Source organism: Oxyura jamaicensis, chromosome 10, assembly GCF_011077185.1.
Source record: "Oxyura jamaicensis isolate SHBP4307 breed ruddy duck chromosome 10, BPBGC_Ojam_1.0, whole genome shotgun sequence".
Classification (NCBI taxonomy): Eukaryota; Metazoa; Chordata; class Aves; order Anseriformes; family Anatidae; genus Oxyura; species Oxyura jamaicensis.
The window spans coordinates 10,257,537-10,280,387 of NC_048902.1; the positions used below are offsets into that span (position 1 = coordinate 10,257,537).

The 22,851-nt window shown below is 44.2% G+C and overlaps 1 protein-coding gene across 4 annotated transcripts in view; it reads left to right on the forward strand.

The window, feature by feature from the left end:
- Positions 1–22,851, forward strand: part of MYO9A (myosin IXA) — a 194,739-nt gene that overhangs the window by 23,012 nt on the left and 148,876 nt on the right. For 2 of the 4 annotated variants that reach the window (XM_035335640.1, XM_035335643.1), the window contains exon 2: positions 19,162–20,082. In XM_035335640.1, coding sequence (XP_035191531.1) covers positions 19,240–20,082 — 843 coding nt within the window. In that variant the 5' untranslated portion in view covers positions 19,162–19,239. Of the gene's footprint in view, positions 1–10,589; positions 10,893–12,714; positions 12,826–19,161; positions 20,083–22,851 lie in introns of those variants that run through there. The other 2 variants (XM_035335641.1, XM_035335642.1) reach the window with 2 other exon arrangements.

The following is a 22,851-nucleotide window of genomic DNA, read 5'->3' on the forward strand; positions in this document are numbered from 1 at the left end:
GGCGCCTCCGCAGCCCAGTGACCTGCTGAGGAGGAGGATGGCGGGGGCCAGCAGCAGATTGTTGCCATTGCAAATAAAACCACTCATCCGTCCCACAGCCCCGTCCTGAGCCCAGATATCCCAGAGGTTGGGCAGTGGAGCAGTGCAAGTGAGTTGAGCTGTGCGGAGCCTCGAAGCTTCAAGGAGATAGCACCAGAGTGCTGCCGGTGGCAATGGGGATCTCTTTGGCCTTTCTTTGCTAAGGGGAAGAGGGAGAGAAAAATTGCTTCCAGAGGTGATCCTGCAGCCGATGGGAGAGAGCTGCTGAGGGAGTGTGCGGGTGGAAGTGGCAGGTGTCACGGACAGGTGAGGTTTCTTGCTCTTATGCAAAATTCATGTCTGAGCTTTATGGTGCAGGGTAATCTTTTCTAAAATAACACCGAGGCAGCCCTTGGAACCCTTTTGCAAAACATAATGCAACCCACTAAATGGTGTTTGCTTGTTTTTCTTTTATTTTTCTTTCTTTTTTTTTTTTTTTTACATATTTTTTTGTAAAAATAGCTAACCTTTTCCATTTCATATTTCTCCTCATTCCTGCTTTAAATGTCCTAGTGCCATCATTTGGTGCCTTTAACATCCAACTTAATCATTCTTTCCAATGTCTGGGAAAGCACTGCTGGTGCTTTGGTTTGCTCTGGATGTGTTGCAGCACAAAGGAGCCTCCGTAACCTCCGGGAGGTGAGGGAGTACTCAAGGTGATATTGCAGACCCTGTGGTTGGTGAAATCACTAACCAGCTCAGCATTCTGGAGACGGTTGCATGATATACAAAGCCGTCATCATCAATTTAGGTAATTTGAGAGGAGGCACTTCAAAGTTCCTTTTGTGTTCATCAGAAATTCCATGTTAATTTTGAAAGCTTCATTGAGTCAGGGTCTTTGGTTTTCCTCTCACTTGTGCTCCTGAGGATGTTTGCCCGCAGGACTGGTAGGGCTGCAGCTGCCTAACATCTTCTCGTTGCTCTTGGGCGAGTTGTCTTCTGCTTGTGTCGTCCACCTTAAAATTAAACTGATAGAGGAGTTGGAAACTGCCTTCTTTGTGTGCCTGAGGCAGGGAAAAGAAAGGCAAGCTGATGCATGCTTTCCTTCGGAAATTTCCCTGGATCTGTTTGGTTGATCTGTAGGCACCAGGAGGAACCTCTCTCAGACAAACTGGGTTTCTGGTGGTGGGTGTGATGGGCTTCCCCCTGGCTCGTTGGAGGGAGCCAGCCCTCCTCCACCCGGTGTCCCACTGAGGACACTTTCAGCCAGGTGTTTGTATTCCTAGTGCATGAAATGTTTAAAAAACTAAAACTTGACATCGCCTTAAAGCTCAGCTTGGGAATCCCTAGAGACCTTGACAGCCTCTAAAGACTGGCTCCCCGGTGAGCCTGCTAGAGTTCTGCGTTCCCCATTTCGGGAAGTGATGGTCGCATGAGAGTGGGAATGAGAGTGGTGGAGGATGTCACCTCCTCTGCAGGAACGTGCTGTGCCTGTGGATGTTCCTTGGCTTCTTCCAGTGTCTCTCATCTACTTCAGTGAAAAAGCAGCTGGTCTAACTTTTCCAAGTGAAGATTGACACGTTTTCCCACCAAACACACCAAGAAACAAACAAAGCCTGGCAAAACAGTAAGGGTCGACCTGAAAGGAGATGTCATCCATTACATACTTGCTTGGAGGGCTGCGACTAGGATCTGCTGGGGTCCAGATTATTCAGCAGGACTGTAAAAATAAATTAAAAGCATATTTTTCATGAGTGCTTGTCGAAGAAGCCTTTTTGATTTATGTTCCTGGATCTTTTACATGTATGCATCTGAGATGAAAACCAGCGTGGCTAAATGATGAGGTTCAGGTTGATATGAGCCAAACAGATGCACTTCAGAAAAAAAATGAAACTTCAATCTTAAATTTACTTAGCTCATTTCCTAGTGTCATTACATTATCCTGATGATGAATGTTCTTCAGTTGTGTGATCCTACACTGAATATATTTTTAAACATTTCTTCACGCTTCCTTCTGTTGATCTCATCACATAGCAAAGTTAATAGATTTAAGGCAGTTTCATTTCCATACCATATGTTCTCTAAGACATTTTGGACCGATAATGATAATGCTTATACATTTTGTTTTATCTCACGATACCAGAATGTACTGTTTTTCAGGTAACAGAGGTAGGAGGTCTTCAGAGAAGCTCTGAGCGAGGTGCTTTGTTTTTTCCCCTGAGTGGAGCCATCTCCTGTTGTCTTTCAGAGCAGTCAGGAAGGATGGCACTTGGGACGCGAGGACTTCTTTAACCCCCTAGCCCATCAATGTGACCTCGATGAATGACTTCTAAACCTTAATTTCTGTAATGTTGATTATTGCAAAAGGAGGAGTTCATGCAGCAGCTGTAAGTGTCGCAGCGATTTAAAGGTCCAGGATCGCAGCGATTTAAAGGAGAGGGAAAAGCAGCATTTCCTGCAGCGCTGGATTTCCTTCGGCTCAGGCTGGAAAAGGGGCTCTGCTTCAGATTTCTTGGAGAAAAAATGGTTGGGGCTGCACGCTACGTCGTTTGTAAAAGACTCCAGGAATGGCTTTTTAAATTGCTATAGTTAACTGTAAATGTAAATCACAAAATTGAATTGCATACTCTGGGAAAGCACGATAAGTTGTCCTTAGACTCAAGAAGTGACTAAAGTTCATTTGTAAATTTGATTATTTGGTAACATAGGTGGGGAAACTTCCTCACAGGTGCTTCATTAGTGCTTTTTTTTTGTTTGTTTTGTAGAAATTAGTGTCCTTAAATATAAATGCTAAACTTTGTGATCTTAGGAGAGGAGAAATCTTGAAACACTCTGAAAATGTTTGCTAATAATTGGCATTAGAAAATAAATTTGAAATTGTCTAATTAAACAAAGCAGTGTTCTGTTACTGAGAGTAACTTTACTCCATGAAATCCATTGCCATATTTTAGGTTATTGAAGCTGAAACCTCTAACCAGAAGGTATCAGGACTGTGACTGGGATCCAAGTGTAGTCCCCTCCTTTTCTGGTTCTTAGAGGATTGCCAGATAGTTTTTGTATTTTTTAGGGTGCAAAGCATTTTATGTAGCTTTCCTGGCTGTGTTTGAGTGAATTAACTATCACTGTCCAAGAGGTTGAAAGATGTGACCAAGGTTTTCACCCTTTACATTCTAGAGAAACTATGTGAAGTGGTGTGGTACTGGGTGTTCTGTGGAACGGATAGCTTTTTAAATCATAACCTAAAGTCAAGGTGGCTCAATCTTACAGGTGACTGAAAAATCAATGTGCACCATTCTCTAGAAAACATCCGTCTGTTCTTTCTTGAGAAATGGTTGTAAAGTATCTGTTGCCTGTGTGTTTTGACACCCAAATCTCATTGGATTCTCTTTTTTAAAGGAATTTTCTCTTGGGGATTGGTGCCAAATAGAAGGTGCTTTGCCACTGTGGAACCTGCTCTGGCACCTTTAGCATGCAGAAGAGACATCCCAGCTGTTCAGTTCCCAACAGAAACTGGGTTTGATGTTACCAAGGGTGACTAGGGAGACTTTGAAGAAGGGACATGAAATTGGTTAGGATGGTAAAACTGGGAAATTCCTTTAGTAGTGGTGGTTTGGAAGATGGAGATGTAGGTGGTGCCTCCCTGTCAAAAACCTGAGATCTTGGGATGAGCTTTGAGGAGGGGGAACTGCAAAACAGCAGCTTGTGGAGTAGAAGGATGAATAAGGCAATAAAATTTACGTATCTGATCATCAGATCAGATCTATCTGTATCAGATATTACGTATCTATCGTATCAGATATTACGTATCTGAAGGAGCAGTTGGCAAGGTAGTGGAAGAAATGGGCAAACGTGGCAGAAGCTGAAAGGACAAGGACAATAAAATGTCCCGGAGTCTGAGACCTGGGGGTGTTGTCATCTCCATGCAGCTTATTAGTGTTTTATCGGTGTCAAAGCTCTTTAAATCCTTATTTCTGGTATCGCATTTCATTCCATCAGAACAAAAGCCGACCTCAGTTTCAGACAACCATGTTTAAAAATAGGCAACAAAAAGCCCTCTGCCTTCGTTCTTTTAAAAACTTGTGGTCTGTCAAACCTGATTACCCCTTAACAGTTAGGGTTAATGATGCTGCTTTTAGTCAAACTAAAGATGAGTTTCACTGCAGGCTTGATTGGAAAGGATCAAGGAGAGCAGAAAATCAATGAGACTTGAGTCAGAGGCTGTTTCTGCTGAAGTCAATTAGAATAACCAAGAACACAACAAATGGTTTTCCGTGCGTGTGTCAGATGCCAAATACTAACAGCTAAAAACCATTGATGTCCTTAAATGGGTGTGAAACTTCTGATATTAGTTTCTGCCTGTGACTGAGGTATTGATAACAACAATAATTAGCTGGTTAAAATGCATTTCAGTTTGTCAGGGAAAATCAAGACTGCATTGTGAGTGGGAAATGCCCGACTGCTGCTGCCTGACCTCAGCCTCCGGCAGCTCCTGAGCCCTCCGAAATGGCAAGAGCAGCGTGTATCGCCTTTCAGAAAAGTCAGCGAAATCTCGGATTTCTGATCTGAATCTTCGGCTGTGATTCCTGTGCATGCAGCAGAGGTGGAGGTGGTGTATCAGGGACAGCATTTTACGGAGGGGGGTGAAAAAGCTCTTTAAAGCTTATTGACAATGAACAGGTAGAAAGACAATATGAGAAGTTCTTATCTTTCAAATACAGCCTGCGTGTAAAGCGGTGATGGTGAAGAAATAGCGAGATCTATTTCAGTCCTCTGAACAATGTGAGTTAATTAGTGGCATCTTGGCGTTTGCTCGTCCCTTTTCTGCCAGTGCATTTACGGTAACAGAAAATGGTTGCCTCTTGGTATTCCCGTCGTGTTTTCTTGATGCGATGAAGTACGAGGAGTCCTAAAAACCTTGCTATGAGATCAGCCAGCTTGCCTCACAATTTCCTTGCTGAGAGCGTTTCCAAATCTGCAGGAGGAGCAACAACACACCTGCACCCGCTTCCAACACACATTTGGAGGGTCCGTGAGGGCAGCAGCTCGTCTTGGGAGCTGGCCATGCATCTGGCGAAGTGCAGTGTCTCCGCGTGTCTGATGAGAGCTGAGAGGCAGCATCTGCTCCATGCCCAACCCGTTTATTGCTGTAGCGAAAGCCTGCAGGAGGAAGGATGGCTTGTTGTGTGTTATGGCCCCGGGCAGCTGCCTGTTGTGGCGAGCGCTGCTGTCCTAATATTTCTAATTCTGTCAGTGAAATGGAGTGCAAGTAATTGGGGGAGAAGAAAAAAGATAGGTTAAATCTTCTGATTTTTATTTTATTTTATTGCTCGGTCTCCCTTCTGTCCCTCCTCCCCGTTTCATAATGAACTTGCCTTGCCTCCGGCCAGAAAATCGAACTAATGTTGTTTACTTGTCTTTTTAAATACTTGTTATTGGATTTCGCTGACCTCTTTCTGTGATGGAGAGTCCTGCTGGCTTTGTGCCAGCTGAATACTTTGTCGTAACCTGGAAGTGTCTGGTTAACATGGGTTACATTAAATTCTCAGCACCCCCTCCCCTAACTTCTGCTCGCAATGCGTGAAGCTTTTAGGTACTGTCGATGTAATTGGGCACATGAATATTGTGAAATTAATCTTGTGAGTATGGAAAATGTATCAAAAATATAGGCAGTATGCACACACAAAGCTGAAAATGCTTCAGCTGAAAATTTTATGTGTTTAATGTAAATTTTTACATGTAGACATTCAGTATTCCTGATGTTGCAGCAAGAGTTGGGGCAACTCTTTGAAAAACGTCTGCTCGTGGGAATGATCCTCTGTAGGGTTTGGATTGAATTCAGGTTCCCTTACAGAAACAGAGGTTGCCCTTCTAGGGACCTTGCTTCTTTATGGAGCCCTTCTCTTTGGAAATGTGGAGACAGAAAACAAGTTTGATAAATCATTTCAAACTTAAAGAAGTCATCTGGTTGTTCTCTAATTTAGAAGTCCTAATAACTGGAAAAATAAAGGAGTGTGTTTATAATCAGTTGTTAATTCTGCATTTAACAAAAATGCAGTAGTCTTACTGGTGATTTCTTTATACTAGCAAAGGAAGCATCTCAAAGATACGGTTCTTTATAAAAAAAAAAGAGATTTAAGACTCCGGTGTCCTGCAGCTCTTTGAGGGATGTCTGTGTCTCATCTTCTGTGTCTGTGGCACTGATAGTTTTTGGCACTGGTGCAGGGAGGGGGCTGAGATAGCTGTGGGATTCATGGCAAAGAGGCCTCTGCTTCCCCTGTAAGGGGGAAAAGAGAAATCGGGAGAGACAGATTGCTCGTGATGGAAAGTAGGAGGGGAAAGGGAGGGCATGGAGCAGCTGAAGGAGCCGGCATTATGGTAAAAACAGGAGAAATGCAAGAAGGCTCTACAAGGTGCAACACAAGTGTTTCACGTGGGCTCCTAACACGTCGGTAGAGACGGACGGTGAGGTTTTCTTAGGTGCCTGCCTGTGTGGGCTCCTCTGAGACGTTCAGACTGACTTCCCCTGGGAATAAACCTGGAAGAGCAACTGAAGGTAGCACTCATGGAGTAATGAGTAGAATCACCTCTGAAATGTTCCAGACCAAAATATCCTCAGGGAGGCTTTAAGATTTATAGCAGATCTTAAAGAAAATGAATATGTGAGGTGGGAGATTATTCTCATATTGCATTTGGCACCCCTCAAAGCAGCAGCGAGCAGTTTGGGGATAAATGTGATTATCCACCGCCTGCAATTAGGGTAAATGCCATTGCTGAAGCAGCTTTGAGAGCTGCTGGGTTGTAAATGCCTGAACAGATGTCAAAGAAGCACTTCTGCAGGCCTCGCTTAGCAGCTCCTCTTCCTCCCCGAGATATTTCTGCTCAGGATGTGGAATCGTCTTTGAGGTTGGGGTACTCTTCTGTTGCAATCTCGTCTAATTTCTCAAGTCATTGGGGGGTGCTCGACCTTTAGCGGTGCTGGCTGCCTGAGCTGTGTGCTCCGTGCCTGTTTATTTTAATGCTCCCTTTCTGAGGATGAACCAAGTCAGAATTTTGTGTTTCTGGCCAGGTGAATCTGTTCTGTTACTTGAGGGGGTGAGGTGGGGGGAAAGGCCTGTCTTCTGCTATGGCTTTTAGTGTTGCTCTATTCTAATGAGAAATGGAAATGGAAAAAAAGTGGGATGCTTACCTCCCACCTCCCTCATGCCTTCTTATTCTGGGTGGAAAGTAGCCTTTCTGAGGATGGGGCTGGCTTGTGGATGTTTCAGGCAGTCCGGCTGGGAGAGAAAAAGCAAATAGCTTGTGCTGGTTCCGATTGAATATGCTCACTTCAGTTTGTGCCTACTGAAGTGTGGAAATCATTCTGCTGCTGATCTTGTGAATGTTGCTAGATTTTGTTCCTTGATCTCCAAAGAAAGCAGATCTCCAGCCATCAGATGAGACAGACTTCTTTTTTTTTTTTTTTTTTTTTTTTTTTTTTTGGAGAACACAGTGAGGCTCAGGCTGTTACCTCAGTCAGCTTTATTCTTACCTTATTGGACTGATTCTGTGATTATTTATTTATTTTTTATTTTTCCAGATCCTAGAATGTACTTTATTTACTCCAGGTGGGTCTGGAGTCCAGGATGCATTCTTCCTCATCCTTCTCAGCAAAGTACCATTAGCAAAAGGCATATGAAGGCCAATGAAACCCGAAGGGCTTGTATCCTAAAATCCGTGTTTATGATGGCTGTGCACTGTGTCGTGGCTGCTGCTGTAAATACTTGGTCATTTCCATTGTAAAGAGCAATAAAGATGATTTCTGGTGCGTTGCTTTCTCATTATGTGAGCCCTTTCTGCAGGCTTGGGGTTGTTGCATTCATAAGGATGCTGCCGTCTGTTAAGAATCCCCATTTCCAAATGCGGAGAGCTTTGGCTTTTTTGTTTTGAATTGAGATCAGGAGGGAGCGCACTCAGTGTGATAGGTGTTTGTCGGCTTCTGATCATGAGGCTGACTTCTGTTTTCATTTTCCCAACCAGCTTTCACTGTCTCTGGTGCACTTAGCTTGCCACGCCGCAATCCGAGCGAGTTAATCTGCTGTCTGACGGCATTACAGAAGGTAGGGGCTTGGAGCAAGGCATCTTTCTCATGCATTAGTGTGTCAGATCCATTTTTCAAAAGACAGCTTGACTTCCTCGTCTCTCTTTGCTCTGTGTGCATGTACGTAGACGAGCAGTGGAGGTGAAAACTTTCTCAACTCACCTCGTATATTAGGAGGATCACTAATTCCCCCAAATATTCCCTTCTTACAGGCTGCCCGCTTGTTGCCTTCTCTATTAAAAATGTTGGCAGTGCTGCCAGGACGGCATCCAACTTGCTTCAGCCTTGCGAAGAAATGCACAACTCGTTTCACATACACCATGAAAAATTAAAACAGCCGCTGACTGCAGTTCCATGTCCTCTCGTGGGAGCTGCCCGCTCGCCCCTGCAGCTGCAGAACCCAGAAACAAGTGGGGAATTCAGGAAACACAAACCTCATGTAGGAAGCCTTGCCCCTGTTGGGGCTCAGTGGGCAAAAGACTTGCTGCCATGCAGAGAGTCAAGCTGGAAGTGGTAACTGGGGTAACCTGGATGAGAGCAAATGCTGAGTGGTATTTGGAACAAGCTCTCCCTTCAGTTTTAAAATAGTGATTGAAACAGCGCATTTGAAATATTTTTGCAAAAGGCAGGTGGTATACATTGTTAAATACTTGCACGTCTCCCCCCTACTTTTTTTTGTTTCTCCTTTAGATATTAATGTTTTCCAAGAACTACAAAGCCTGTGTTGTCAGATACCTGACAATGACTATTTTTAGTGAAGCTGTCATCTATAATTCAAGGTATTTTCAGTACTTCCTGGACTGCAAGAAAGCTTTGTTTTCAGTTTCATGTCCCACTGCATTCAGAGTACTCATCTTCATGTGTAAAAGACACGCTGGTGTTGTGGCACTTAGCTGACAATTTAATTTTGAGTTTGATTATATTGTTTTGTGGTTAGTTTAAATGCAACAACCTGTTAGTGCCCTTGTAAATTATCATAATCTGTGGGATGAGTATTTTTTTTGAAATGCAGCCTTTAGAGGAAAAAGACTTATTTTTTTTTCGTAAACTAGTTGCTGGAAGTCTTGTTTAAAATGTGATTCACCCTTCTTGTTTGTTTTTAAGGTAACCGAGCAGATCTGGCAGTACAGTTTTAATATTCCTTTTCCTCTCATGTCTGATAACGTGTTCAAAAATGTGCCAAGGCTTTTTCTTTGCTGTTCTGGAGAGCACGGAGGCTGAAGTCATTCCAGACCGTGCATGGGCTCGCAGCATGCGAGTGACAGGACGGGGTACCTGCTGCTTATGTGGAGCTTTTGCTCCTTTCTGCCTCTGCCAAGAGGCTCCGCACCAGTTTTGTAGGATGCTGTTGGAGTGTGCTCCATTTATCGGGGTGGAAGCTCCTCTGTGTCTGCAATCTCTAAAATCAGAGGTCCTCCTGGGGCTTCCAGCTTTTGGTGATGGTGAGAAAGGGGAGGGAGAGAAACCGGCCTCTGCCTCTCTGTACCTGGTCTGATGTCCCTCTGCTTAAAGCGTGCTCCATGCGGCTAAGTGGGTCAGAACAAACAGCTTTCTGGTCAACTTGTAGAAGGGGAAAATAATCAGTGGCTTCTAATTTAGTGTTTTTTTGTTTTTTTTTTTTTTTTTTTTTTCCTCTTTTTTTTTTTTCTCCATATAAACTATTTGTTAAGTAGCTGTGAAGCTTACTGTGTTGGAACAAACCCTGCTGACCCTCTGAAAACAATTGTTCTGGTTGATGCAGGTCTCTGCGAGCATCCAAAGCAGTTGAACATGTGCTGCCTTGTACTAAAAGGAGCAATGGAACAAGCGTTTCTCTTGCTTCTGTCTGTAGAGTTTTGATTGCTGAAGCTCTTGGTTAAGGCAGGTCTTGCTAATGTTGAAAAAGCAAATTGCAGGAGGAACCTGAAGGTGAGGGAGGAGAAGCTTGAAGGCTGCAGGATGAGTTAGCCTGTCCGGAGCACGCCCGCAGGGGTGCAGTGAGATGCCCCCCTGGAGAAGGCGTTCTGCTAGGGGCTTCCCATGGCTGGACACCACTGAGTCCCCCACGGAAAGGGAAACACCTCTCTCCACAAGTGCCTTGGCTCGCAGCACCCTGTGCCTGGCACAAAATCGTTCAGGATTATTACGTTCCTGGGTTCAAATCCTCGATGGTACGGTGTTTAGAGGATGGGTGCTCCCATGTATGTTATTTTCCCCTTAGCTGATGGTGCTGTAGCTGCTGGCTTGTGGTGCACGAGGCTGTTTGGGCTGCTGAACTCTGAGATGGGCGCGTTAGGGTGATGCATGGTGTTGTCTCTCACTTAATGCAAACCTTAGCTCCAGCCAGGTGCAGCTGATCTTTTTTTTTTTTTTTTTTTTTTTTTTTTTTTTTCTGGCGAGGCTGCAGTCATTGCTGCTGAGGGCTGGCTTTCATTTACTGCAGAGGAGATTATTCTCTTTTGGGAAATGATTTCATCGGCAGATTGAAAACGGGAAGGTGAAGCAAGCAGAAGTGGCAAACAGGAAGGTGAAAACCCTACGCGCTTTGCAGCAAGGCGAGGGTTGCCTTCATTCATAACGTTATGGAAATGACATTTGAGGATTTGGAGGATTTTGAAAGAACCTGGGTGGATGGTGTCCAAGCCTTGCTGGTTTGTATTTCTGAAGTGAGAGTTGCAGCAAAAGAAACCGCTGCTTGGAAATGACATTGCAAGAGAGTTCGAACTGAACTGTAGTGTCACTTAGGGGATAGGAGACAAATGGAACAGGAAAGGTTTTTGTTGGAGAATTGGCTATTTGAACTGCAGTTTATTAAAAGGTATGTTGTACTTAAAATGTAGCGTGTTTTTGTTAAGTATTTGGCTTAAGGCCAATGAGAGTTGGCTTTTATCATTCATTTTAATCTCGGAGTATGTATTTTCAGGATGTATCCTATCAGTAGGAGAGCTGGAAATGTCTTTCTGGTGGAAGAGGAAGCTCAGGTTTTTATGTATTGATGGGTCTCCGGGAGCAGATGGGTAATAATTTTTTGTGCAATGTAATAAAATTGACTTGGGAACACTGGAATATTGTATTTGAATATGACAGATAGCCAAAAAGAGTTTTCAGTGAGAAGGCTGTAAAACCCTTCATTTTCCCCTGTCGGTTGCATCTGTAGTCCTTGAGGAAGGAGAGATCAGCAGTCGTGAAGCTGCAGCTCCTCCCAGCACTACTGCGCGTGAATTTGACTTTGCAGTCTGGTTGTGTAAACCTCTGCCAGATAACATCAGTGCTCCTGAAATCTTCGGGGAGAAAAAAAACACCCTGAAATCATCATGAGATTATTTGACTCACTACTCCAAAACGGCGTGGCGACATTGTGTTACGCAAACGGCTGATTTCACTTAACTTCTGACATTTTCTAATGCAGCGATGCAGTGACGCTTGGGCACTAGTGTTGTGCAGTCGTGTAAGATGTACTGCTTCTGCACAGGCAGGGATCATCTTTGCCCAACTCCTGCTTCAGGCCTGTTTGTTCCGGACCAAGGGTGCTGCCTCCCCTGCTGCAGTTGCATCCTTCAGTACACTTTCCAGGCGGCTGTAGCCAGGTTTCTCCTAACACGAGTGCCTGCAGGGCTGGATTAGAAGGTGCAGGATGCCTTTGTTCCCCTGGTCTTTGCTCTCGAAGCTCTTGAGCTCTGTAGGATAGAAGTGTCTTGTCCTTAACACCTGTGTAATCGCTGAGCTCTGAAATAGGTGTTCTTGGTGTCTGTTTTAAGGCTGGTTGGATGTCCTCAGCGTGAATTCCTGTGACACTTGGCAGTCTCTCTCTGCTCTAACACTCTGTATCCTTCATTTCTAGCAGGTTCCCTGAGATTTTTATTGTAAACACTGGGTGTTTTTTTTATTTTTTTTTCAGGCTTGATATGTGAAATTTTAACTGCAAACAGAAATATAAATAACTACAGATGTGCTTCATGAACTGGCAGGAAGATGCTATGTGCATTCAGAGTATTTCAGCAAATATTTCTGGGATCTCTGATGGCTGCGTTAAAGGCACAGCACTGGCACGCCTCCTTTGATTTTATTCCTTATTTTTTCTTGGCTGTGCTTCTTTCTGGCCCCTGTGGTCCTGGATTATCACCCATCCATCACAGGGAGGGTTTTCTGGTTCTGAAGACCAGAGTCACTCTGTTTGCTTATTTGTGACCACGGTCTAATTTATATTAGAAAGACAAACCATAGTATTATGTAGGTAATGTTATATGTGTAGGGTCCAACTTTCAGAAGTTAGGAAACACCAAAGAAAAAGGACTTCATGCAGAAATGCTGATGGATGCTGGATGATGACGCTGCTTCCAGCTGCTTTTATTAGGGTTTCCCCCCCAGAAAAAAGCAACATACGCCTCTGCTTCAGCTGCCGTGACTCAAGTTGGGATCTCAAGAAAGAGGAACAGCTGGGGCTGTCTGCGTCGGGCTTTGTTTGCACCGCTCCTTTTGCCTCCCAACATCACACAGAAAGCGTGTGATGGAAGCAGGGATAGAAGGCACTTCTCCCATTCAGTTGCCTGAATCACAAGACCACAGTTTGCCTTCCTGTAGTCCTTTTTTTCTGTTTTACAGCACGTCTTCTTCTGTGCCTACTGTAGCTTCTCTAGAGAGCGAGGCAGGAACCCTGCAGACAAGAGCTCCATTCACGGTGTGGCCGTGATTAATTCCTTGAACACTGATTCATTCTCTGCACAGAAGGTGCTTTGACCTTAAGGGGAAGAGTAAGTGATTGTGATATTATTCATGCCTTAATTCAGCTCCTCGTTTGCAACGGTCTCTAGGAGTGATTTGCTTTGCAACAGTTTTTTTCCTGTGGGTTTTTTAGGTGTGTATATCTAGATACTTTTCATTTTGTCTTGGAGAAGTCGGCTGTAATCTGACAGATTTCCACACGAGACATCAGCAAGAGGATGATTAATGGGTACCAGTGTCCTAGCCCGGCTTCCAGCTGCTAGGAGAGGAACTGTTGAGCAGTGTTCATAGCTCTTGGAGCACAGGGGAATAGCAAAACCTCAATGCGGGGTAATTCCAGGTTCTGGAAGGGGGAGTCATCTGCAGAGGTATTCTGTGTATCCATGGACCTCTTAAATAGGTGTTAGTCTCGTTGTTTAGGATGGAATAGACAAGATGCTGATGCCATTGCTGTGATGAATAAAAGTGTAAAGTGATGAATAAAAATGTAAAAACACAGGAAAAATAAACCTGAGATTACTTTTCTCAGCTTTCAAGTCAATGAAAAAGCCAGTGAGCTTAGGAACAGCTCACAAAGCGTTTGCAACCTGTTTTAGGTTATACCTAGCATGGGCAACTGCAAACCTTTGGGAACTGTTTACATGGTTTTAGCTGTGTGTTCACAAATCCTTTCATATTCTGGGAATCTTCCTTGGTGCAGAGTGCACATCTCTGACCCCAAAGGCATGGCAGTGGTGGGTGACCCCTGCTTGTGGAAATACTCCCACCTTCTTCCCCCTACCAGAAGGATGGAGGTCGACAAATGCTGTTTCTCCTTTTCTCATGATGATAACAGCCAGTAAAACAACTTCTGGGGTTTACGAGTCTGCCTTGGATCGCAGGCTTCAAGAGAAAAATTGTTTGGGTTTGCTGTGGTGCAGGAAGTGAAGGGACACCAGGTTTGTTAGGTGTCCATGGCAGTCGCGTATCGGTTCTTGCTTGACACCTGACAGTCCAAATAAGCTACTCTAGAACTTATCTGAGAGAGCTTTTCTCTGAATATGGAGAATCCTGGAAGGCTGAGTTCTTTGCTTTCCAAGTTTCTCATGACTTTTGAAGAGCTCAATTTGACCTGTGATTGCAAACTGGCACAATAACGCATACAGATCTCAATTTTCCTACGTTCATTTTGATTCATTTGTCGGTTGTAGTTCTTTCTGGACGTAACACTTCTTATGGAGCTCTTGCAGACAGCTTTACTGCAAGGCACCCCCCCTTTGCGCCTCCTGTTGTCCCTGCACCAATACCTGGGCACAGAAATGCTAGTTTTAGGTAGCATGTGCACCATGAGGTTCTTAAGAGAGTTTCACTGAAGTCATTGACTAAGCTACCGTGGGATATTTCTTTTCCATCGTGGAAAGAAGAAAATCAGGGTGAGCAAGGAAGAAAGAGACCATAAAAAGGAGAGGATTAGCATTGTACAGGTTGCCACGGGTTTGTAAAACTGCATGCAATAACCGCTTTCTGGATGACTGCTACCATCCAGACTGTGTGTGACTGATGCACATTTCTGTTTGTAAATGAAGGGAGCTCTCTGCCCTTATTTTTTTCCTCCTTGTGCAAGGAGAGGTTTGGCGTCTAGATGGGCTTTTCTGCCTTTCTGGATGCTGTAGTTTTCCAGCGGCAGCTGTCACAGTTGTTTTGGTCTGGTAACAGTTCTGTGGCAGGGGGTTGCTCTGACTGTTCAGGCAGCAGCAGCCCTGGACCATTTGCTGCTGCCCAAGAGATTTTCAGAGAGCAATCAGGCCAGTACGTTCAGGTTAAATGGTGAAGTATGTTTAAATTGGCTGTTTCGGATTTTTAAGTTATCTATTTCAGGAATTTCGGCGGCACGCGGTATGCGTTTTGACGTACCAGCGGAGGGGTGAACCCAGTCTGTCTTGAGCAACCCGGAACGTTGCAGTCGTCTGAGGATTAGGAAGGGGAGAAAGTTTTGCTATTTTTGTAGCCACTTGTCTGGGTTATGTGATGCTATAATACAGCAAAGTGAACTTTGCTTCCAGAGTTGCTCTTCTAGCAGTCTCAACACTGACACTACTCTTTTTTTTTTTTTTTTTTTTTTTTCTCACTCAATATTTGGCAAACCCTGGCTATGATTTCAAGCTATAGCTGTCTCAAATTATTTATGGCGGGTACTGATGCTTCCACTAGACAGTTTATTTTGGCTTTTTGCTGCATGGTTTTTACGCTGTCCCTGAAAAGGGGAATACTAAGATTTGTCTTTCTGGGCAGAAAAGCAGGAAACAGCACAACCAAAACCTTCTATTCATGCATTTTGTGGTAAATACTTCATCACAGAGGCCCCAGACCCCTTTTCTCCCTGCTTCTTACCTATCTGGCCCCATAAAATTTGCAGTGCTTCCTTGTGCCTGCTCATAGACAGTGAGCAGTGTACTCTGGAGCATCCTGCTAGCAGTGTACTGGCCTGGCTTGGTTTGTTGCGGTGGCTTTGTCCCTGTTGGTCTCAACACTGCTCCCTTCTGAAGGTAATTGAACCATTGCAGTTCGTTTGATATCTCTTAAGAGAATAACACTTGCTTGAAAATGCATCTCCCAATACAAAAACACTCCCTATATACAGTCATATATGTTTCCTTTAAGAAAGCACGTTTACTACCAGTGTTTAAGTGCCATAAGCTCTGGTCAACTAATGAAAGATTGCCTATAGTGCGGATGTAAAACACCACGTGCAAGTTCAGTGTATGCACAAAGCCTAGCTGACCACCAGAATTCTAGTATACTTTTTCTGTCAACCTGTTCAGCATGTCATCAGATCTTTGTTGAGATTTTTGTACAGGATTCTGTGTTTTGGGATCTGCTTTGTTACTTTGTTAGGTAGGAGGGCATAAGGCTTAGTTTGCAGCCTCGCATTTTGTGCCCAGGTCATGCTTTGTATGTTGCAAGTAGACTTATGTTACAGCAAAGTAAGCAAAATCAGAGTGCAGGGTCAATTTGAGTAAGAGTCTTCATTTACATAAAGAAACTCTAAACAAATACAGAAAATACTAAGATGAAAGCATATTGGTTAAATGCCATAGATTTCCAAACCCTTCCTTTCACAGCAATGCATAATGTGAATGTTTGGGCCAAAGACTTTTGCATTTATTTGTTGTGCATCCTCCAGCTGTCAGTCTCTGCAGCATCAGCATCCTTCATCCTTGCCAAAGCCAGTGTGCTAGTGAAGCAGTTGGAAGAGAGCTCGGTGGTGAAGTCAGGTACTCCTAAAATCTGCCACTGATTGGGTCCAGAGACAGGCATCCTGTTTTAATAAGATAATAGCTTTTCATAAGAGGCCTGCCTACTTTAGATGTATTGTCATCTTTGATCCGCTCTCGTTTAAATGCAAACACACAGCGACACTGGATGTCCATAATTAAAGCCGTGCGTAGGGCAGGTGGTCAGGGATTGCAGAGCGCCCATTGTTTTGTACTTTTCATGACCATATTTTAAAGTATTTGCATCCGAATGCAAAAAACAGTGTTTATTTAGAAAAAAAAAGCTGATTATGATAGTCTGCTAGAGCACCTTTCATGAAGAGAGCCCCTCTCCTGACACCTGCTAATTACCATTTACTCGTGTTTCAGTGCAATGTTTTCTCCGACATGGTTTTAAAACTCGCTGTCTGCTGGAGGCGCATTTGATGTTGAGCAGAGCCAGGCTTTTGCACCTCAGCGGTTGGGAGACCACAAGCAATTACCTTCGTTAACGTCTGTTTGACCTGACACAATACTCCAAGCCGCGTTTAACGTCATTAAAAGCAAATCACGTAGCCTGCCTCCTGGGATTTATAAGGCTCAAATTAACGCCTCTTCACTTTCTCACCTTGCTGAATTTCTGTGTGGTTGGTGGAAGCTCTTGGCGCTGGAGCAGCTCCGGGAGACTTGGCCCTGGCTCTGCAGGAGGTTTGGGCTTTTGGCAGTCGGTCCTGGAGCTGTTTGGGTGCAGGTGGAGTAAGCATCTGTAGGGATGAAAGCTTTAGGGGAGGTTGGGGAGAGAGGCAGGCTGCTGACGCTGCTTTATGGAGAACTTATTGGGCTTGTGAGTATCTGGAGGAGGGAGGAGGCAGCAGGGAAGGAGTCTGTGCTCTGGATGGCTGACTTGCAGTACTGTTTGCTGCTCTCATGTGAGTCAGCAGCCTTTGATACGCTCAGATAACCTGAATAAAAATAGCCAACCATCTTGTGGTAGGCTTTGAAGTGAGATTTCAGTGAGGAATTACTGAGCTTAAGTGTTTTTTTTTTTTTTCCTCCTTAAAGAAAGGCTGATACTGGAGTCGAGGAGCTAGACAAAGAAAGCCCAACCCAGCACTTAACTGACATCATCTCTGCTGCATCTGTGCGTAGCCTAAACCTATAGGAAAGCAGCTGGAGCCCTTCCCAGTATATAATATATGTCCTGCTACCAAGCATTGCACTGCGGAGCCACGCCAGATGTATTTCACAGTGACATATTAATTTCTTTGCTTCAAATAGCGTGTGGCTAGGGATAATACACTTGGTGAAATATTGGAGCGAGAAACAATGCAACATAAAATAATGCTTTTCATTTGAGGACTTCAGAAATGTGCGCGATAAATTAAACAAATAGCCCAGTCTCTGCCTCGTGTCGCTGCAGAACACAAGGGTGGTGGTACTCAGACAGGGGCCTTGGCTCCGGGTGCCAACAGTGACTTTGGGAAGAGCGCAGGGACAGGGTGAGCACTCAGAATGCTTCCCCTGATTGTTTCCCAACACCGAATTCCTGGAGCTCAGGCCAGTTGGGCTTTGACCTCTTTTTTAACCACCACTAACATCTTGTTGGTGCTGTCAGGGAGCAGTCACAGATGGAGGATCTCACCCCTATGGGGCAGAGCTCGATGGAAAACCTTTACCTGTATTAAATTTCACCTGCCTTGGTTCTCTTTTGTCTTCATGCTGGAATAAATGGGAGGTCTCTGAGGGGAATTGTGTGTTTGTTACAGCATCGTATTGCTGGAGAGCTGCAGACCACTAAGTCTGAAATTGCTTTTATCTGGGGCCAGTGGTGGGGTGTCTTGTTCTCATAGGGATCGGGAAGTTATCTGCATTGCATGTTTCAACACTGGAGGTTTGAGTTCTCTGGTTCTTAAGCAACAGGAGAGAAAGAAAATGAGATAGTCTGAGTGAGTTGGCTGTAACATGCCACATCTGGCGTTAAATGTGGACTCCTTGGAAGAAGGTGGACTTGGTGGGGAAAAAGGGCCATTGATGAGGTGGTAATACCCTGCAACATGAAGGTGTTGTGTTCCATAAATACACACTATAATGTGGTGATTCTTACTGCAGTTTGGATTTCAGAGCAGCCGTCAGAGGAGGTAAATTAAATCAATACAAGTTCCTGGTCCCATTAGTACTGCAGCAAAGTGTCGGGCTTATCAGCAGCTTGTGTTCTTAGAGCAACACAGGAATTGTGTGGTGTCTTACAGCCTGAGACAACGTGAAGCTTCTGACAGCTGAGTAATCGATTTAAAAAACAAAAACAAAACTTGTGACTGGGCAAATCATTGTTTCAAGAGGCTAAATGCTGTTCAGCATTTCTGTTCAGGCCTTTGAGTCAACAAAGAAGGCATTTTCCTTTCGGTTGGAACATGCCTGCAAGGTGACACATCAGAGCTTTGTAAGTTAGTGTTTTATGCAACTGTTCAAAGTCTCAAGAGGTTTAGTTCTCTTTGAGTGTCTAAAAAATACATAGATTGTGTGCACGGGAAGTCAGCGTTGGGAAAATCATGGAGTGTTTTCCAAAGTCACAGTTAGCTGAGCCATACTTTGCCTGGGTTTTCATGTAGTGCGTGAACATGGAAGTAGAGGAACCAATTCTCAAGAAGTTATTCGTTAATGCTGATTAAACGGAACCAGCTTTTGATGTGAGCAGGATGCCACTGTTGATTTGGTGTGCTGTCCAGTATGTTGTTCACAAGATAATGCTTGTCTTGTTGATTTTATTCTTAGTAAGGTACGTTGATGGAAAAGCAGAGGGTCTGCTTGCATCTTTGATACTTCAGGGTCAGGGAAAAACTGATCAAAGTTTGAGGCGATGAAGGTGGCTGTGTCTGGGTAGAACTGAGCCTGTGTTTGGGTGTCAAATGCGTACTGACTGGGTGGGGTTTATTTTTGGCCACAGCTTTGTATACTAAGTTTTTTTTTTTTTTTTTTTTTTTTTGGTATATTACCCTGCTCTCTTTTCAGGTTCCAGTTGGGAATGATTGGTTACTTTTAGGTGCTTGGTATAATTACTTAGCTGCTGCATTGCACTGCATCTCATAGATAAAGATAAAATACTTAACCTGTTTGCTTATTTTTCATTTTCAGTGCTGATAACATGATGACCTGACAAGGTACAGGACGTCCTAACTATGCAGTGCAGGTACTGATGGGAAAGGATCCAATATGAGTGTAAATGATGTTGGAGGCAGACGACGCTTTGAGGATAGCGAGTACACGTTGCACATATACCCCGGGAGCATTGCAGAAGGGACGATTTATTGCCCCATCACTGCCAGGAAAACGTCCACGGCTGCCGAGGTGATCGATTTGCTCATCAATAAACTCCAGCTCGAGAAAACAAAATGCTACGTCCTTGCAGAAGTGAAGGAGTTCGGTGGGGAGGAATGGATCCTCAACCCTACGGACTGCCCGGTCCAGCGCATGATGCTGTGGCCTCGCATGGCCCTGGAGAACCGGATAAGCGGCGAGGATTACCGCTTCCTTCTGCGGGAGAAGAACCTCGATGGGTCCATCCACTACGGGAGCCTGCAGTCGTGGCTGCGGGTGACGGAGGAGCGCCGCAGGATGGTGGAGAGGGGCTTCCTGCCCCAGCCGCAGCAGAAGGACTATGACGACTTGTGCAGCCTGCCGGACTTAAACGAGAAAACGCTCTTGGAAAATCTCAGAAACCGCTTTAAGCAAGAAAAAATCTACACCTACGTAGGCAGCATCCTAATAGTTATTAACCCGTTCAAGTTTCTACCTATTTATAACCCTAAGTATGTCAAAATGTATGATAACCATCAGCTGGGAAAGCTGGAGCCCCATATTTATGCTGTGGCAGACGTGGCCTACCATGCCATGCTTCAGCGGAGGAAGAACCAGTGCATCGTGATTTCTGGAGAAAGTGGGTCAGGAAAAACACAGAGCACAAACTTTCTGATTCATCACCTCACTGCCCTCAGCCAGAAGGGATTTGCTAGCGGAGTAGAACAGATTATTCTTGGAGCTGGACCAGTGCTTGAGGTAAGATGAAAATGATAGTGGTGTGGAAACTTTTAATGGTGTAAAAACAAAAAAACAAACAAAAAAACACACACACAACAAACCCAACTAGTTGTGGTTTTATTACGTTTTTATCTAGTAAACACTGATAATAAATTGAGTTACAACAGAATGAGTAATGAGAGGAGGTAGCTTCTCTGCCTTAAGAACACTACATAATTCAAAACAGGGAAAAGAATTGCAGTGAGTGGCTTTGACAGATTTATTAATGCATGTATTTTCACTCAAGTTTTCCTTTATACCGAGGTATCTCAGTGATTTTTCAGTTGGAAAATGGAAATGAAAAAACCTTTCGTGAATTAACAGTGGCCTCTTTTGTACTATGTTGCAAACTGAGCTGATGTTGGGTAGTGTATGGATAGTGTCGCATTTGGGTGATTTTCGTATCTGCAGCTTGACTGAGCTGAGGAGTAGATCAAAAGTGATTTTAGTAGTCAAAAGTTTATTTTTAAATAATCAGTATTTGGTTTAGCCTGTGTGAGTGGGTACTTTATGAGGATTTCTCCAGGTGATGAAAGGACATGAGATAACCGGACCATTAATGTAACAGATATGAAACTCTACAGGTGGGATACAAGTAGTCATTTGTTAACTTGCTTTGAGACAGCTGTGTAATTCTTGGAAACAGCTTCCTTTAAGATTGTCCATTTTTGCTTGCAGAAGGAGCTCTGTTGGTGCAGCCTGGCTGCGCAGGGCTTGGTGCAGGCGGTGGGCTCACATTGGCATGGAAGAGCTCCTCGGCCGGGCCAGTTTCCCACCTGAAACCCAGGCCACAGGCTGGCTTTCTAAGAAGAGGCAGCTGCTGTCAGGCGGGGAAAATTCCTCTCGCCTCAGAAAAGCTCGCTGTCAACTCCCCGGTGGATTATTTCGAAGCGAACGTTCAGCTGTTATTGCAAACTGTGTTTTTGGCTGCGTCTGTGTGAGTGCTGCCTCAGTCAAAGAGGCAACCAAGCAAAATTCTCAGTCCGAGTGACAATGGTGAAACTATATCTGCATGGATATTGCAGGATCCCTGGTCTCAGCTACAAACTTCTACCAATTTCTCTGTGTTTTTCTTTTTAAGAAGGAAATGCTGGATTGCATTTTCTTGTCTTAAAAGTGGCTTTGACCGTGTCTCCTAAAAATAGTGAAACTCATGGTTTGGTTGGTTGGTTTGCATTTTATTTTGAAAACTGTTTGGGAATATTCTAATTCCTGACAGTTGTCTTGGGATTTGTCCCTGAAGCATTGAGGGTTCAGGGAATGCTGGCTGGTTCTGCTTTGGGGACAGAAGCTTGCATTCTTCTGCTCCGGCAGCTGTGCTTCTGTTCTTGCACTTCAGCTGCCTCCAGGTCGCTCTGAGAAAGTCAGGTTAATCCAGAATTTCTTCTGGTCTGCCGCTTCGGTTCAAAATAGTCACAAATCAAGCAGTCTGAAAGATAAGATGTGCATACCTCTGTTTTTTCCTTGCTTCCTAAAATTGCCTAAAAAAGGGATATTCAGAGAAGATCATCTCTCGCGGCTTGTGTTACCCTGAGAGCAGTTTGCAGGTTGACCTCTTTTGATTCCTTCCATTTGTGGTTGATGCTAAACTTGTGTATCTCATTTACGTTTCCTCTTTCTTCCCATTCTTTTCCCTTTCTCCAGAAGCCTTCTTGGACCTTCTCATTCTCCTGCTCATTTAGAATGAGATTGTATTGGGCTCAGGCTTGCCATTTGGGAGGCACATGTGCTGCAATATACCTGCTGGTGGGTCAACCCCTGGTATTTTGGGGCTGGAGCACAGCAAGTCAGAGTGTGTTCGCTCCTGTCGAGCTCTCTGCCTGCTTGCTGAACACGTCCAGCAGCTCGAGCTGTTCCCGCGTCCCTGGGAATGCCTTTGCAGCCGTGCTCACATAGAAGGAGCGGAAGGCTAACTTAAGGTTTTCTGCAGCTTTGCTGTTTTCCCAAGTTAGCCTTTTGGAATAGCCCAAAGCTATTGTTTTTTTGTTGTTGTTGTTTTTTTTTCTTGCAGAGGTCATTATGAGATTCCTGTGAGCCTTGTCCAAGCTGTGCTCTTTGGGATGACCGTCAAGGCAAGCTGTTATTGCCATCTGGGTGTGGTGGTGTCATCCAAGAGCTGCATGCAGAGGCTAGCACTGTGCATTGGACATGAGGCTGCAGCAAGCCTGCAGAAGGTCCATTTTCCAGTAGGGTATCAGTAGAGCTGAGATGGCCAAGGTTTTGCTCTCTGCCTTTTTTAGTTTCAGTGCTTAAATCAGTTCTTAAGTTCAGGTGTTTTATGCAGATATCAGAGGAATAATTGCATGTGCAATTGAGTTCTGTTTCTGATTTACTTCATGCAGTACTTCAGATGAAAACTTCATTACGCTCAGCTTGATGCTCCATCAGGGACCCGGAGTGCGTAGTTTTGCTGCTTAATTTCCATATAGATTGTTACTTTTCGTTTAGATGCCAGCCCTGATACTATTTAAGGAAGCATCAAGAAAGTGTGCCAGGCATTTGTGTGCATGTAGGTTTGTATATATGTCCTCTACTGAAACATTTTACTCCAAGAATTTCTCATTTTTTTGAGAGAGAAATAAGCAGCATGCAGAACAAGAAATTTTTCCACTTCCATTTGCGTTCCAAAAGCTGCAGTTAAAGGTTTGCTCTACAGAAAAGTTCTGTTATCGCAGGACATCCAGACACTAGTGTGTCTAACCTACTGTAAAATAGTGGAACTCTGTGGAATACATACCACGTGCAAAG